The 16,303-nt window shown below is 33.8% G+C and overlaps 1 protein-coding gene across 1 annotated transcript in view; it reads right to left on the reverse strand.

Annotated features, from left to right (window-relative positions):
• Positions 1-16,303, reverse strand: part of DYNC2H1 (dynein cytoplasmic 2 heavy chain 1) — a 505,271-nt gene that overhangs the window by 448,145 nt on the left and 40,823 nt on the right. Inside the window, exons 18-26 of the mRNA XM_007946035.1 lie at positions 14,990-15,117; positions 13,125-13,240; positions 12,102-12,229; positions 6,533-6,682; positions 5,343-5,548; positions 3,594-3,749; positions 3,393-3,507; positions 2,706-2,876; positions 1,140-1,522 (exon numbers count right to left, since the gene is read on the reverse strand). Of these exons, the coding sequence (XP_007944226.1) occupies positions 1,140-1,522; positions 2,706-2,876; positions 3,393-3,507; positions 3,594-3,749; positions 5,343-5,548; positions 6,533-6,682; positions 12,102-12,229; positions 13,125-13,240; positions 14,990-15,117 (1,553 nt within the window). The remainder of the gene's footprint in view (positions 1-1,139; positions 1,523-2,705; positions 2,877-3,392; positions 3,508-3,593; positions 3,750-5,342; positions 5,549-6,532; positions 6,683-12,101; positions 12,230-13,124; positions 13,241-14,989; positions 15,118-16,303) is intronic.

Raw genomic sequence — 16,303 nt, forward strand, 5'->3', positions numbered from 1 at the left:
TTGTACTTAAAGGAGAAAAGGAAAGAAGTGATGACATTTGTATTTTTAAGATTACTCTGGTTATTATGTGAAAGAATTATTGAAGAAGGCAAGAGCAAATCTGAAGAGTAACTACTACTATTTGCAGTAGTTCAAATATACATTGGAATAGAAAATGTAGAGATATAAAAGGTATTTGGTTCAAGATATAAGAAGTAGGTCAAAATCAAGAAAATTTGGTAACTTGATGGATTTGAAAGTGGAGAAAGAGGGAGATGTCTAAGCTGTTCATTATGTTTCTGCTTTCAGCCATCAGGTGATACCATTTACTGAGACAGCAATCAATAAAAGGAAAATATTTGTAGAAAGGGAATGAGGGGAGCTCATCAATTCAGATTCCATATGTTGACTGAGGATGTTGAGGAGATTTGAAGGTCTGAAGAGAAATATATACACATTTAGGATATCTCGTTAAATAAAAGAACTGATGCTGAATGTGAAGTACAGATCATTTAAGAAGAGAATACAAAGTGAGAAAAGAAGAATGCCTACATCTAAAGGTTTAGAGGGCTGAGGACTAGAACCTAGAAGTAGGAACCAGAATAGGAAGGAAAAAAAAACACAGATGTCTATGAAAGTGACTTTGTAAGAAAGAAGAACTGCTTAACTCTATTAAATACTAGTTATAGATGAAGTAAAGTGAGGAATTTAAAATGTCTGTTGAATTTACAACAGGAAGGTAAATGATGAAGGTAAAAATTGTGTTGCTGTTGTTACGTGCTGTCAAGTCAGACCTGACTCATAGCAATTCCTCCTTGGGTTTCTGAGGCAGCATCACTACGGAAGTAGATTGCCCCATCTTCCTTCCAAGGAGTGGTTGGTGGATTTGAACCACCAGCCTTTTGGTTAGCAGTCAAGTGCCTTAGGCACTACGACTTTAGGAAGTATATATACTAAAGTAGAGTGCTAAAGACAGAAAACAACCAAACAATTCAAGAAGTAAATGAATGAATGAGGGAAAATAGCTTCTTAGAAGGACCCAATAGAGAAAAGAGGTTCCATACACAAATGACATAAAAGTAGTTAGCAGTAATAAGTACCTCAGAATATGAATCAATAAAACACTTCCATAAATGTCCATTTTACATAGTTGCACTGACCTAAAATCTTCATCAACTCTGTTGAAACGTGTCTGTTCCTTTGGCAATGCTCCACGGCCAAAAATGGGTTCCAAATATACCCACTTTCTTTGAATATGGTTTAAATTCTGCAGGTACTCATCTAACTCTGCAAGTTTTCTTTCCCATACTGATACTTTATCTTCAAATCCTTTATAATAAGGAGAATCTTTTAAGGATTGAAGAAGGCATCTATTATCTCCAACCTGATTCACTATATCTTTCCAGTCTTTAATCAGTTTGATGGTTCGACTTTGGCTGTCTTCATAATCAATCAATGTAAATACTGCTCCAACTCCCCAGAGATCAAGTTCACGTAAAGCTTCTCTGATAGTAACTTCACCTTGTGCCCGACTATTTAAATCCTATTTAACACAAAACATCCATATTATTTCAACAGTAACATATATATAAATTGTAAGAACTGTATCTTATGAAAAAGACAGACATTTATACTTCTACTTCCTATGCTTTACTCTGGCTTTTCACCATAAAGCAAATTTTTAAAAAGTGGATATATTTTACACATAATCCAATAAAATTACTCACTAATGTATCAAGGTATATCTAGTTCACATTGCCAAAGCATATACAAAGTTCTGCCTTATTCTTTTTGCTTCTACAAAAGAAAAGAGAAACACAAAATTCAAAGCATCCATCATAAAATGATTTATTTAAAGGTTTGGAGACCAAAAGGCCAAGATGTTTTAGAGAGGAAGAGCAGAAATTTTACTGTAAACTCTGATACATCTAAAATGATTATCAGTTAGAATAATCACCACAGAAGTCATGTTTTATAATTTTTCATAATTACTTAAGTATGTTCCAGGATTATTGACAAATGTAAAGATTTATGTTTTAGATAGAAAACAACATAATTTGACATTTAGTCCTTATGTTGTTACACTGAATGGCCAGAAAACACAACACAGGAGAATTTGGCCACTTAACGACAGAGTTGCGAAAAGATCTGCTTTTACTGGAGAACTTTCTCAACCTGGTCAATAAATTGGTTCTCCATTTAGTTCCCTGTTGTTGTTGTTGTTATGTGCCATCGAGTCGGCCCCGACTCATAGCGACCCCTCCTTGGGTTTCCAAGGCAGTATCACTACGGAAGTAGATTGCCCCATCTTCCTTCCAAGGAGTGGCTGGTGGGTTTGAACCGCCAGCCTCTGGTTAGCAGTCAAGTGCCTTAGCCACTATGCTACCAGAGCTCCTAGATATATGTATTCCCTCCCTTCAATTTATAACATACCACATGATTTTTAAAAGTATAATTTGTACTTATTTCATTTTTAATTAAAAACATTCTCTACTTAAAAGATACTCTTTTATTTCATACTTCTCTTTTGGAATATTATTTGTTTCTATATTTCTATACACAGAGATAGACAGATTCAGATGTATTCCTAATGAGAGAATACTATAATAATGGAACACTGTCATTACTTTAAGGGAAGAAAACAATCTAACTTACTATTTTAAAAAAATAACAAAATAGGAAGCAAAGTTGTATACCAACAAAGATCATACTTAGAGGATACTTACTTTAAGATCTGAAGCTTTGGCTACAATTGTATTAGCTACTCTGAGCAGATCTCCAAATAGTAATTTCTCTAGACTAGTCCCCCTAGGAAGGCCAAGAAGGCGGAAAAGGTCAAGCCAATGATCTGGAGAAAGATGCTCCCCTCTGACATACTTCAAGATAGGAATTGCCATCTGTTAATAAAGATGGAAAACAAGTATTTGCAATCATGTATTCATAACCTTGCAAAATTTAAATTATTAATTACTTCATTAACTAATGAATTAACTAATTACTTCATTATTTTATTTAACAAACTGGAAATCACACTGTTAATCAGAATTGCACAAAACTTTTTGTTATTCATGGATACATGCAGATTTCCCTTTTCAGTTTCAGTTTAATGTGTTTGAAAACATGGCATAAAATATTTCTATTTTTATTAATCTAGGATATAACTCATGTTGTAGTAGGGTTGTAAACACGCTAATTTAAAACTTTAACCATAAATTTCTTCTGTTCTTTCATATTGGTGGTAAAAATACACTTCTACTTCCTATGCTTTATTCTATACTCCTAAGTTTTTCATGTAATAGAATATTAATTGAAAAATACAGAAATTGAAAAAAAAAGCTCAGTTATATTACATAATAAAAAGATACACAGAAGCTGAAAATTTTTATTTAGCAGAATAAATAAAACAATCATACTTTATACTTGTCAACTTCTGACTGTAATTTCACAGTCATTACTGAATGTTCCTCAACCTTCCTTAATCTGTCATGCCAATCCATCAAAAATTCCTCAAATAGATATGTCTTAGTCCTGTAAAATATCAGAAACACATCTTTAAATGCATATTCCAAAAATCACTATGTTATAACAATCTAAATATTATTTTTGAACCAAACCGGAAAGTAATCCAGTCTTCTTTAGCCATTTCTTGAAATCCTTGATAAAATTCCTCATAAAGGGCCCAGATTTGTGCACAGCTCTCAATATCTTTAGAGATGTTATATGCCAGGGAGAAGTTGGGCTCTTCTAATCCAAAATGATGACAATCATCACTATAAAAATAAATATTGAAATATTACTAGATTGTTTTAAAAAAAGAAAAATGTTAAATGCCAGTAAGTTGTTTAACTACATTCCTAGTATGTATATATTTAACAGTGGAAGTGGACAGTAGGGGACAACGCCAACTTTACGTGAGAATTTTATTTTACCTACTTAGGTCTGGACTCTACTAATTCATTAATATGTATTTTTTTCCAAGAGTCAAAATTGTGTTGGTAATACATAAATAAATGTGTGTGTGTGTGTCATCTAGTATGTATAATATGTAACATGCATTCTTTATATGTGCTGTTGCATATTCTCCCTAAACAGTTCCAACTTAGGGAGACCCCTTGTGTATAGAACAGAACTGCTCCACAGTTTTTAAGGCTGTGAACTTTTGGAAGCAGATTGCTAGGACTGTCCTCTGAGACACCTCTGGTGGGTTGGAACTGCCAGCCTTTAACCATTTGTGTCATCTAGTATGTAGAATATATAAATATGCTGGGTTGTAGAAGTCTATGGATTAATCTGAGAAGAGAATAATCTTCTTAGCTGAAAGGGTAAACTTCTCAAACATATCTTTCACCTAATAAGTGTAATGTCATTTAATAAATATAATACTAAGACCTCACCTACCTATGAAAGCAATTATTTTGGAGTATTTACCTAAGTAGACCAAACTTAAGTAGACAAAACAATGTTCGAATTTAATACCTTATATTATTGTGAGATAAACTGACAATATATATTTTTCTTCAAAATCTCTTTTTCATTTGTTCATTTTATTACTAGGTTTTTTTCCTCAGAGACTCTGAAAGTAATTTTTTCAAAAATTTTATATAGTCCATTTTAAAACAGGATGAGATAATGAAAAGCAAGTATCCAAATACCTTAATTTAACTTCTCAGTAAATTTAATTTTCTACTCTATTTCTATATCTAACCAACAATTTTCCTTGTTGTTGTTGTTGTTGTTATGTGCCGTTGAGTCAAACCCAACTCATAGCGACCCCTCCTTGGGTTTCTGAGGCGGTATCACTATGGAAGTAGATTGCCCAGCCTTCCTTCCGAGGAGTGGCTGGTGGGTTTGAACTGCCAACTTTCTGGTTAGCAGTTAGCAGTAAGCATAAGCCTTAGGCACTATGCTACCAGAGCTCCCACAATTTGCCTTACTCTTAATATATTTATATAACCCAATTGTAACTCCTAAGAAAGCAGTAGACCAAAAAACTCATTGCCATCAAGTCGATTCCAAATCATAGCAACCTCCACCGGGTTTCCAAGGTTGTAAATCTTTACAGAAGTAGACTGCCCCATCTTCCTTCTGAGAAGCTGGTAGGTTTGAACCACCAATCTCCTGGTTAGCAGCCAAATGCCTTAGGCACTATGCCACCAGAGCTCCTTAAGAAAGCAGTAGAATGGGCACTAATTAATATCTTCTATTTTAAAAACTGCTGAAGTTTCCAAGGGAAGACATGAAAATAAGAGACAAAAGAAAATACTACAAAAAAAAAAAAGGAAAGAAAATACTAGATTGGTTAAAAAAATATATATATACAATTAAAAAAAATGAGCATTATCAGTTTTAAAGAAAAAACATACACTAGCTTTTTTCTTATGTCTTCAAGTTCATCAAACTCAATTTTTTTCTCTTTTATTGACTTTGCACTTTTATCAAGAGTATTTTGCTGCCCAGTTTCAATGACATCATCACCAGGCTTCAGTTGATCCCAACGAGCTTTAAATTTTTCCAGTTCTTGATAGTAGATGTGAAGACGTGATTTTACATTTCCTTTCATTACTTCGATCTATAAGCAAATACAGTTTAAATAATTTAATGCAGAATTAAAATCTCACTTTATTTCCATATCTAAATTTTCTTTTTAAAAGTGAAAAAATACCAGTGTCAACTTTTCTAAAGATTATTTTTATTTTAACCATTGATTTTAAATGCAATAAATAATTCAAAGATATAAATTCGACTTCAAATTTAGAGTAACAGATAACCCTCAAACATTAGCATTAAAAAAATCATTCATGTGATTAACAGATCCTCCACAACTATCAACAAAGGTGGTATGATAGGAGAATATTTGTTCAGTGACTTCTGCTTTTTCTAGCTGGAATATATAGCTGCTTAACTGAGAAGTGCACTTTCTGGTCTCCCATATAGCCAGGGAACCAAATGCCCAAGTCTGGTCAATAGATGTGTACATCCTCAAGTCTGTGCCCTTAAAAGGTAGAGTGGTATCCTCCTCTTCATCTTTTCCACCTCCCTATTAGGTGGCAAGTAAATGTGGTAGTTATAAATCTTGGACAATACCTTAGTGATGGATGGTGAAGAAACAAGATTGAAGTAGCCTGGTCTCCCAACAAAGTTGCAAAGGAGAGGCACCGTATCAGCTTGAAATCTAACTTGAGACAAACCTGTCGAAGCTACTATTATCTAGGATCTCTATTAGAATAGTCAAATCAACTTCCTAATCAATTTAGTAATTAAAGAAAGAATATGACTTTCAGAAATCAATTTAAGCTGTACGTAGTAGATAAATCCATTAATAAGAAAGTGTGAAGTAAACTTAAATTCAAAGGGATTATTTTCTTCTTGCTATAGCAGGAAATGAAAAACTATGTGAAACAGTCATTAGTACAAGAGTACTAAGGCTGGTCAGTTTTATCAGCAATATAAAATTTCTTATAAATGTAAACTATTAAGGAATAAAGATAAGCAAGAAATTTTAAGTAAAGAAAACTAAGCTTCCATTTTAACAAAACCATTAAAAAGTTCTTACCTGATCTTTAATCATAAGTTGGTGACTTTCCATCATCAATTCAAATTTATCCCACTTAGCTTTCAGATTACTAATTGCTTCTAAACCTCCACCTGCCACAGTTCGTAAAAGTCTGTTTTTATCTTCAGCTTCTTGAAATAAGGGCAAAATCTAAAGGTTAAAGTGTAACATATGTGAAAAACAACTTCTTTTATCAGATCTCTCAACATTTCATTTATTTTAATATTTGATGATTTGTTTTTTTAAAAATCAAGATTTTTCTTTTTAAACAATTTATTAAATTCCTGAATTAAAAGTTTCTAATGCTCACTTATTATACACAGGCTCAACTAAAACATTAACATCAGCTATTAAAAGAGCTAAGAGGGATGTAATATGAGATTATCAGTGAAACTATGAATCCATATAGTCAGTATTACAGCTGTTGCAAATAGAGTTCTTTATAAACAGTCCATTGACAACAAAATGCTAAAGAAGCTTCTAAAACAGTTAATATTAGATAATCTAACAGTTAACTAAATTGTCCTATTTAACAGAAAAAGAAAAGTCATGAAAAAAAAAAAATACATAGAAAACTGAAGAAGTGAAATCAGCCCCCTACACTCAGGGTTTCTAACTCAAAAGCCCCAAGTACAGTTTGTTAAATAGTCTAGGTCAATAGGTGTTAAACTACTTGAACTACTTCTAAGTATTTTAAAGAACTGTTAAAAAAAAAAAAAGTGTCCTACATAATATCTGTACTTTAACTAGTCAACAAAGCAGTAAAATCCATTGAAAGATTTTTTAAAAAATCATTGTGTATACCTAATGAAATTGATAAAAATAAATCCAAATATATCTCAATGAACAGTTTATAATTCCTAGGCAAGATCAGTTCCATCTGATAAACAAAAAGGTAGACTAAGAAGCCATGATGTACTAGGAAAATCAGTTAAGAATAGAGGGAAAAAAACAGTAGGATAATAATTTCTCTCAGATGAACAAAACCTATGGTGAAAACATTAAAGTTTTCTAGACTACCTGCCTCGAGTCCTACTGCCTCAAATCCACATACCGACAGACTCATCAAAACACAAATCTATGACATCTTGCTGCTCAAAACCCTGCAATGAATTCCCAGTGCCCACAGAATCAAGCCTAAGATCCATACTGTGGCTCATGTAACCTAGATCCTGCCTGGTTCTTTATATTTATCTCATTCCACTCTTTGCCTTATGTACTACCATCTAATTATGTTGTTATTGTTGACGTTGTTGTTAGTTATCATTGAGGTGGTTCTGACTCATACTAACGTTACATATAACAGAATGAAACACTGTGACTTCCTGTGAGTTCCTCACAGTCGTTGCTATGTTTAAGCCCACTGTTGCAGCCACTGTGTCAATCCATCTTGTTCAGTCTTCATCTTTTTCACTGACCATCTACTGTACCAACCATGATGTCTTTCTGTAAGGGCAATCCCTCCTAACAACATGTCCAACATATGTGAGACAAAATCTTGCCATCCATCCTTCTAAGGAGTGTTCTGGCTGTACTGCTTCCAAGATAGATGTGTCCATTCTTGTAGTAGTCCACGATATGTTCAGTATTCTTCACCAGTACCATAATTCAAATACATCAATTCTTCTTCAGATGTCCTTACTTACTATTCAGCTTTTGCATGTATATGACGACTGCAAATACCACTCCTTGAGTCAGACCTCAGTCCTCAAAGTGTTATCTTTGTTTGCTAACATTTTAAAGAGGTCTTTTGAAGCAGATTTTCCAGATGCAATACAATATGTCTTTTGATTTCTTGACTGCTGCTTCCATGGGCAATGACTGTGGATCCAACCAAAATGAAGTTCTTGACAATTTCAATCTTTTTTCCATTTATCACAATACTACTTATTGTTCCAGTTGTGAGGATTTTCTCTTCTCTTTATATTGAGGTATAACCCATACTGAGGTACAATCCATACTGAAGCATTTCATAAAATAGTGCTTCAAGTCTTTGTCACTTTAAGCAAGCAAAGTCATGTCATCTACACATCTCAGATTGTTAATGAGTCTTCCTTCAATCCTAATGCTACATGCTTTTTCATACAGTCCAGCTTCTTGGATTACTTACTCACCATACACACTGAATAAGTATAGTGAAAGGTTATAGCTCTGACACATACCTTGCTTGACTTTAAACTATTCAGTAGCCCCTAGTTTTGTTTGAATGACTACCTTTTGATCTATGTACAAGTTCTGCACGAGCACAATTAAGTGTTCTGGAATGCCCATTTTTCACCATGTTATTCATAATTTTTTTATGATCCAGACAGTCAAATGCCTTTGCATCGTTGATAAAACACAGGTAAACATATTTCTAGTATTCACTATATTTAGCCAAGATACATCTGACATCGGCAAGATATCCCTCATTCCATGTTGTCTTTTGAATGTGGCTTGAATTTCTAGCAGTTCCCTGTTGATGTACTGTTATAACTGTTTTTGAATTCTTTGTAGCAAAATTTTACTTGCATGTGATATGAATGATATTGTTCAATAATTTCCACATTCTGTTGGATCATCTTTTTTTGGAATGGACACAAATATAAATCTCTTTCAATCAGTTGGCCAGGTAGCTGTCTTCAAAATTTCTTGGCATAGACCAGTGTTAACATTTGCTGAAACTTCTCAATTGGTATTCTGTCAATTCCTAAAGCCTTGTTTTTTACCAATGCTTTCAGAGAAGCTTGTATTCTTCCTTTAATACCATCAGTTCTTCACCAAATACTACCTCTTGAAATGGTTGATCGTGCAGCTGGCAGAGGACCAGGTGGTGTTTCATTCTGTTGTACACAGGGTCACTATGAGTCGGAGATGACTTGATGACATCTAACAATGAAATGGTTGAACACCGATCAATTCTTTTTGGTACAATGACTCATGCATTCCTTCCATCTTTTTTGATGCTTCTTGCATCATTCAATATTTTGCCCATAGAATCTTCAGTATTACAACTAGAACCTTAATTTTTTTTTTTATTCAGTTCTTTGAGCTTGGTAAATACTAAATGTGTTCTACCCTTTTTATTTTCTAACACCAGGTTTGTACATTTCATTATTGTACTTTATTTTGCCTTCTTGAGCCACCCTTCGAAATCTTCTGTTGAGCTTTTACTTCATTTCTTCCATTTGCTTTAGCTATTCTCTCTTTAAGAGCAAGTTTAAGAGTCTCCTCTGACATCCATGTTGGCCTTTTCTTTCTTCCCTGTCTTTTTAATGATCATTTATTTTCTTAATGTATGATGTCCTTGATGTCATCCCAAAACTCTTCTGGTCTTCAGTTGTTAGTGTTCAACGTATCAAACATTATTGTTGAGATGGACTCTAAATTCAAGTGGAATATACAGTCAAGGTCATACTTGGCTCTCATGGACTTGTCTTAATTTTCCTCAGTTTCAACTTGAACTTGCATATGAGCAACTGATGATCTGTTTCACAGTGGACCCCTGGCCTTGTTCTGACTAATGATTTTGAAGTTCTCCATCATCTCTTTCCACAAATGGAGTTAATTTGATTCCTGGGTATTCTATCTGGTAAGGTCCACATGTATAGTTGTTGTTTATGTTGTTGAAAAGAGGTACATGCAATGTATAATTTGTTGGTCTTGCAAAATTGTATCATATAATCCAAGGCCATCATATATCCAAGGCCATATTTTCTAGCTACAAATCCTTCTTTGTGTCCAACATTCACATTCCAATCATCAGTCGTTAGCAATGCATCTTGATTGCATGCTTGATCAACTTTAGATTGCAGAAGTTGGTAAACATCTTAAATTTCTTCATCTGTGATATTAGTGGCTGATGCATAAATCTGAATAATAGTCATATTAATTGGTCTTTCCTTTAGGTGTATAGGTATTATCACTGACAGCACTGTACTTCATCTCATCATACCTAACACTTATTGTTCCCCACATTCAACTTATATTTCTCTTCTCTTAGTTTTTGTGATATTACAATTTCATGATATTCCTCCCACTTCAGTAGCTAATAATTTTCCATCTTATTTGCTACTTCCTTCTATGCTTTTCCTTAAAATATTGGAATTCTCCAGCCTCTGTTCCTGGAATTCTCCAGACCCGCTACTGTTTAATATCTACTAGATGGTGTAATCCAATCTCATGGCTTTAAGTACCATGGACATAAAGATAATTTCCAAATTTTTATCAGTAGTCTTTCCTTTTATCATAAATTTCATAATCTGTATCCAACTTCTCAATGCCATGACTTCCACTCTCCAATCATGTTCCTACCTTACTCATTCTCAATTCAGTAAATGGTACTGTTAGCTTCTCAGCTGCTAGACCAAAATACTAAGAAACATCTTCATTTCTCTTTCCCTAACTCCTTCTGCCTATTGTATTAAAAGATCTCCTTAGTTCTAACTTTAACATGTATCATCAATTTCTCCAGTTATCTCCATCTCTACTGCTATGACATGACCCACATTCCCATTATCTCTAATCTGCCATACTGCAATAGCCTACTAGACTTCTGCTTTTGTCTCCTTCTAATCCATTCACCACAGAGCAGCCAGAGCTAACACTTCAAAACATAAACTACACTGTGTCACTCCCGTGCTTAAAACCTACTACACACTTCTATTACACTGAGAATAAAATCCAAACTCTTTATGACTATTTACAGTATTTTTATATCTGGCCCTCGCCTACCTTTCCAATTTTACCTCAGACCATTTTTTCCTCAATAAATTCTTTGGTCACCATCTTTCTATCTGTTCCTTGAACATAACAAGCTTCTTTCTTATCTTAAAGTCTCTGTATTTTCAATTTATTTGCTTAGAACAATCTGTCCCCAAATTTTAGAATAGTTAGCTCCGTCTTTTCTTTCTGGTCTCAGATTACATAGAATCTGAGGTAAGTAACATCTTCCAGTTGTGCCCATTCAAAGATGCTCCCTCTCTATCTCTTTCTCTCTCACACACACACGTACACAAATATGCACATTCCTAAGAACAGAGGTTGTTCACACCTGTAACTCCAATCTTTAGCACAATGCCTACTATCAGATGATCTATAAATATCTGTTGAATAAATAAATTCCTCTGTTTATGCTAAGTATCAAAGCCTATAATACCATTCCTTTTTTAGTTAATTCCTTCAATTAAGCATTTATTTTTAAAACTATCATTCTACCTTTAAGCCTATCATATAAAAGGGTGTAATTACTAACAGTATAGATATTTAAGTTTAGTCTTATTCTAGTATGCTATGTCACCCACCTAAGAAACCCAAGGAGGGGTCGCTATGAGTCGGGTCCGACTCGACAGCACATAACAACAACGTCACAAAATAGATTGCAAATATTTCTAAAGATACTAATAAGCATTTTTGTTACCGTTTCATTGTATCAGCACAGCATTAAGAATATAATCATGAACTGACCAGTTGGGTCAGATCATATGGATTCCTTTCTATTATTGAGATCATTTATTACCTCTAAAAAATCACGTAATTTAAATATTTCTAGTACAATGCAAATAATAATAATTATTTTGATTATTCTCACCTCTGGCTTCCGTTCTTGTAGCTTACTATATTGTAAATTTGCATCACCTATTTCTTCCACAGACTGGGGCATAATTGTTAAGACTTCCATAGCTTCAGTGACAAATGTATCAATTTCATGTAGATGAGCTGAGTGGGCAACATTGAAATATAAGAAATATTATTACCAGCAAAAATATTATATCAAAAATAAAAAAATTTTAACCAAAAAATGATTAAATTATATCATTTGTAAACCAAAGCATATTCCAAAAACACAAAATCTACTGCCATTGAGTCAATTCTGAGTCATAGTCACCTTACAGGGCAGAGTAGAACTGACCCATAGGGTTTCCAAGGCTGTAAATCTTTATGGAAGCATCTTTCTCCCATGGAGCAGCTAGTGGGTTTAAATCCCCAAACTTTTGGTTAGTAGCCAAATGTCTTAACCACTGCACCCCCAGAGTTCCTACAGAAGTAATAAAATACGGAAAATCTTATCATTTGCTTTCATACAACAAAATTTCAGAATGTGGAATGAGCAAAGAAAGTATTTTTCTATCAAAGTTCAGTTGTTTTACTTTGTACTTAAACATTTTAAAGAAAAAAAAATCAAAACTTATACTTTTTTAGTAAATTTTACTAAAAATTAGGAACTCGTTTTTAGTTTTTAATATGCTAAAACATTTCAGTTTTAAAAACTGGAAGAAAGGAAACAGTGTGGGATTTCAGAAAGCGGCACTGTCCTTTAAAGAAATAAGGAAAACTATATTATACCAGAATTATCTACCTTTGTCAATAACACATACAATAAGTGATACTAGCTCAGATTGCAAATAGGATGTCTTCAATTTTTAGATTTCTTAGGGATGAACACAGAATTTCTTACCTTATTAAAATTATCATTTTAAGCAAACTTTACTTCATAATACCTTCTAGTTAAGTTCTGATTTAATCATCATTGGGATTCATATTTCATAAACATCAAAGCCCCTCTATGTAAAATTAGATAAAAATAAAATAAGAAAACAAAAAATGTCTTTACCCTGGATGGATTTCCTCAAAGAAAGAACTAGTATATCAAATAACTTCTGGATAAGATCATCAATCACAGTCTTCACAGGGTTGCAGTTGATATTTAAACAATCCACTTTGACAACACTGAAAATGCCAATGGACATTTTTTGAGATGAAAAAGATTAATTAGAGGAAAACAACCTCATCACAATATTACAGTGATTTTAAATAATATATTTTATAGTCTAAGTATTATTGTGATCTTTAAGCACATGAATATTCATTTAAAACAATAGATTCACATGCACTATTTTGAAATTTTTCATTGAAAACTTATTTCATTGTAAAACTACAATTTTAAGGAAACTAGTGAATTATCTTTTTTAAAAAGTCACCACATTATGAATTACTAGGGTATCAAAATGAATTTATCTAAATATTTAGATGTGTTACTTGTCACAGCATATAATTTACTGAGTTAAAAATTTATAAAATAAGCTCACTATGTTACAGCCAAAACACGAATCATAACAATAAAGGAAAAAAAACAGAGACAGACAGAAAGTGAATACAGGTTATTAAAACAATGATACTATTTTATACAAATCAAATTAACAAAAATTTAATGAATTGTTCAGTTTTATCTTCAAGCGTGTGAACAGACAACTCTCAGCACAATAAGTAAGAGTATGAAATAATAAGATCTTTGTGAAGAGCAATGTAGCCCACTTTCTTTATGCCAGTACTTGCTTTAATCATCAAATACACTTATTTTATTGCACTACCAGAGAGTAAATGACTTGACTTCAGGTATTATGTCTTTTTCATTGATAAAAATACCCCAGCCATCAAGTCGATTCTGACTCATAATGACCCTATATGACACAGTAGAACTACCTCATAGTGTTTCCAAGGGTGTAAATCTTTACAGAAGCAATCTGCCCCATCTTTCTCCCATGGAGCAGTTGGTGGGTTAGAACTGCCAATCTTTTGATTAGCAGCCTAATGCTATAAACACTGCATCACTAGAATTCCTGAATACTCCCCAAAGCAAAAGTTTTCATGTTATAAATGTTCACCAAATATTTGTTGAAAGAATGAGCAAATGGATAAAAGTGATATGATCCTTTATAGGTAATATATGCACATTTAAACAAGGCTTTCCATGGAACATATTGCAAAGAGTACTTCCAGTGATAAGAATCTCAGATAGCAAGGGGATTTATTCTCAAGTAGCTGGACTATGAGATGACCCCTCAGAGGGTTTCATCCACCTTTATGGCAATAGCTAGAAGTAATAATATGGTATGTGCCTCCCAGGGCATTCTGAAAAGTAGTAGAGCAGTATAAAAACCAAACCCACTGCTGTCAAGTCAATTCCAACTCATATTGACCCCTTTGGGTTTGTGAGGCAGCACATCTTTACAGAAGTAGATTGCCCAGTTTTGCTCCACAGAGTGAGCGGTGGATTTGAACCACCAACCTTCTGGTTAGCAGTCAGATGCCTTAAGCACTATGCAACCAGAGCATCTGAGAGCAGTATAAAAGCAAAGTCAAATATCATTAGCTTTATATCCTCTAGCATGTTCTCTCCAGTGGCTTCCAGCCATTCTTGGACTATAAGCATGCATATCAATATTACATCCTCACACCATATCTGTATAGAAGCTTCTTTCCCCAGTCTATTCTACCCAAGTGGTTGTCAGGCAGCAGAGGCACTAAAAGAGAAACTTTTATTCTCTGCATTGTTCTGATAAGCTAGCTCTCAAGAGTCCTGAGTTCTAAAGGAGGTAAAAAGCTAGCTTGACTTCAATACCACTAAGTAGATAGCACCCTTACAATCCAATGGCAAAAACTCTTATGGTGCATAAGTACTATATCAACCTTCAGTACCTTGGAAGTCGTTCTACTTCTTTCCCTTTTATTTTCAGTGCTTTAAAATTCTTTTCCCAATCGTGTACAGTGAAAAGATGTTTTTCCACTAAAGCTTCCATATCAACTTGCCCAATTACAATCCATTCCTATTTAAAGAATGAAAAACATATTATTAAAGAAAAAGACCTCAATAAGTCAACATTCAAAAGATCAGGATTCAATCATTAAGAGCAACAAAAAAGAGGCAAATGTGAGGTATTCAAGTAAATTTTAATTTATGTAAATGTGATCATTACTGCATAGCCTAAAGACTGAACAACAACAAAATTAAACTAATATGGAAAATGCAGTGGTCATAAAACTTGTTTAAGAAGGCAGTAAAAACCCTTTCTGTAGATTGTTTTCTCAAATTAGATACATATAAAGTACAAAGACTCTGGTAGCATAGTGCCTAAGGCACTTGACTGCTAACCAGAAGGCTGGCAGTTCAAACCTACCAGCCACTCCTGGGAAGGAAGACTGGGCAATCTACTTCAGTAGTGATACTCCCTCGGCAACTCAAGGAGGGGTTGCTATGAGTCGGAGCCGACTTAAAGGCACATAACAACAAAAGTACAAAGACCGAATCACTTCTGCAAACCCAAGAGCCATTACAAGGTACAAATCTGAAAGTATCCAGGTTAGCATGAATGATTCTAGAAATCTGTAATGCAAAAGCCTTGCAGTGGCAGTGAAGGAAGTGGCCAAATTCTCAGTCATTTGTCCCAGAATCAATACAAACAAAGAATACTATTCATGTTTTATCTGGAGTTAGTTGGCATGATGCCCTTAAACAGAAGTAAAGAGTTAAATTATCACAGTTTCATCAACATTTGAGGGCTTGTTTCATGGACTGCATTTGACAAAAAAATTTTTAACAAAAGATATATTTTCCTGAGAGGAATTAAGATTGACACAACAGAATCATGTCACATTGCCACATTCCAAGCTGACACAAGTTAAAATGGGGGGAAAAAACTAGTTTCTCAATCTCCACAGACTTGTCAAATACCAAATAATTTCAAATAATTTTAATTTTTTCTCTCATCAGTGACATAAATCTAGGTTATATAAGAATCCTCACCTCTGGCTCTCTGGTTCATCATAATGTTTATTTTATATCATAAAAGATAAAGTACCAATTTGTATACTTAATGTTAATTCAATCAATTAGATGAAATATTAAAATGAGAGGACTGAAAATTACATGTTCTATAGCTCTGGTAGCATAGTGGCTAAGACACTTGCCTGCTAACCAGACGACTGGCGGTTCAAACCCACCAGCCACTCCTC

The sequence above is a fragment of the Orycteropus afer genome, unplaced genomic scaffold, assembly GCF_000298275.1.
Source record: "Orycteropus afer afer isolate SDZICR_OR568_19922 unplaced genomic scaffold, OryAfe1.0 scaffold00147, whole genome shotgun sequence".
NCBI lineage: Eukaryota > Metazoa > Chordata > Mammalia > Tubulidentata > Orycteropodidae > Orycteropus > Orycteropus afer.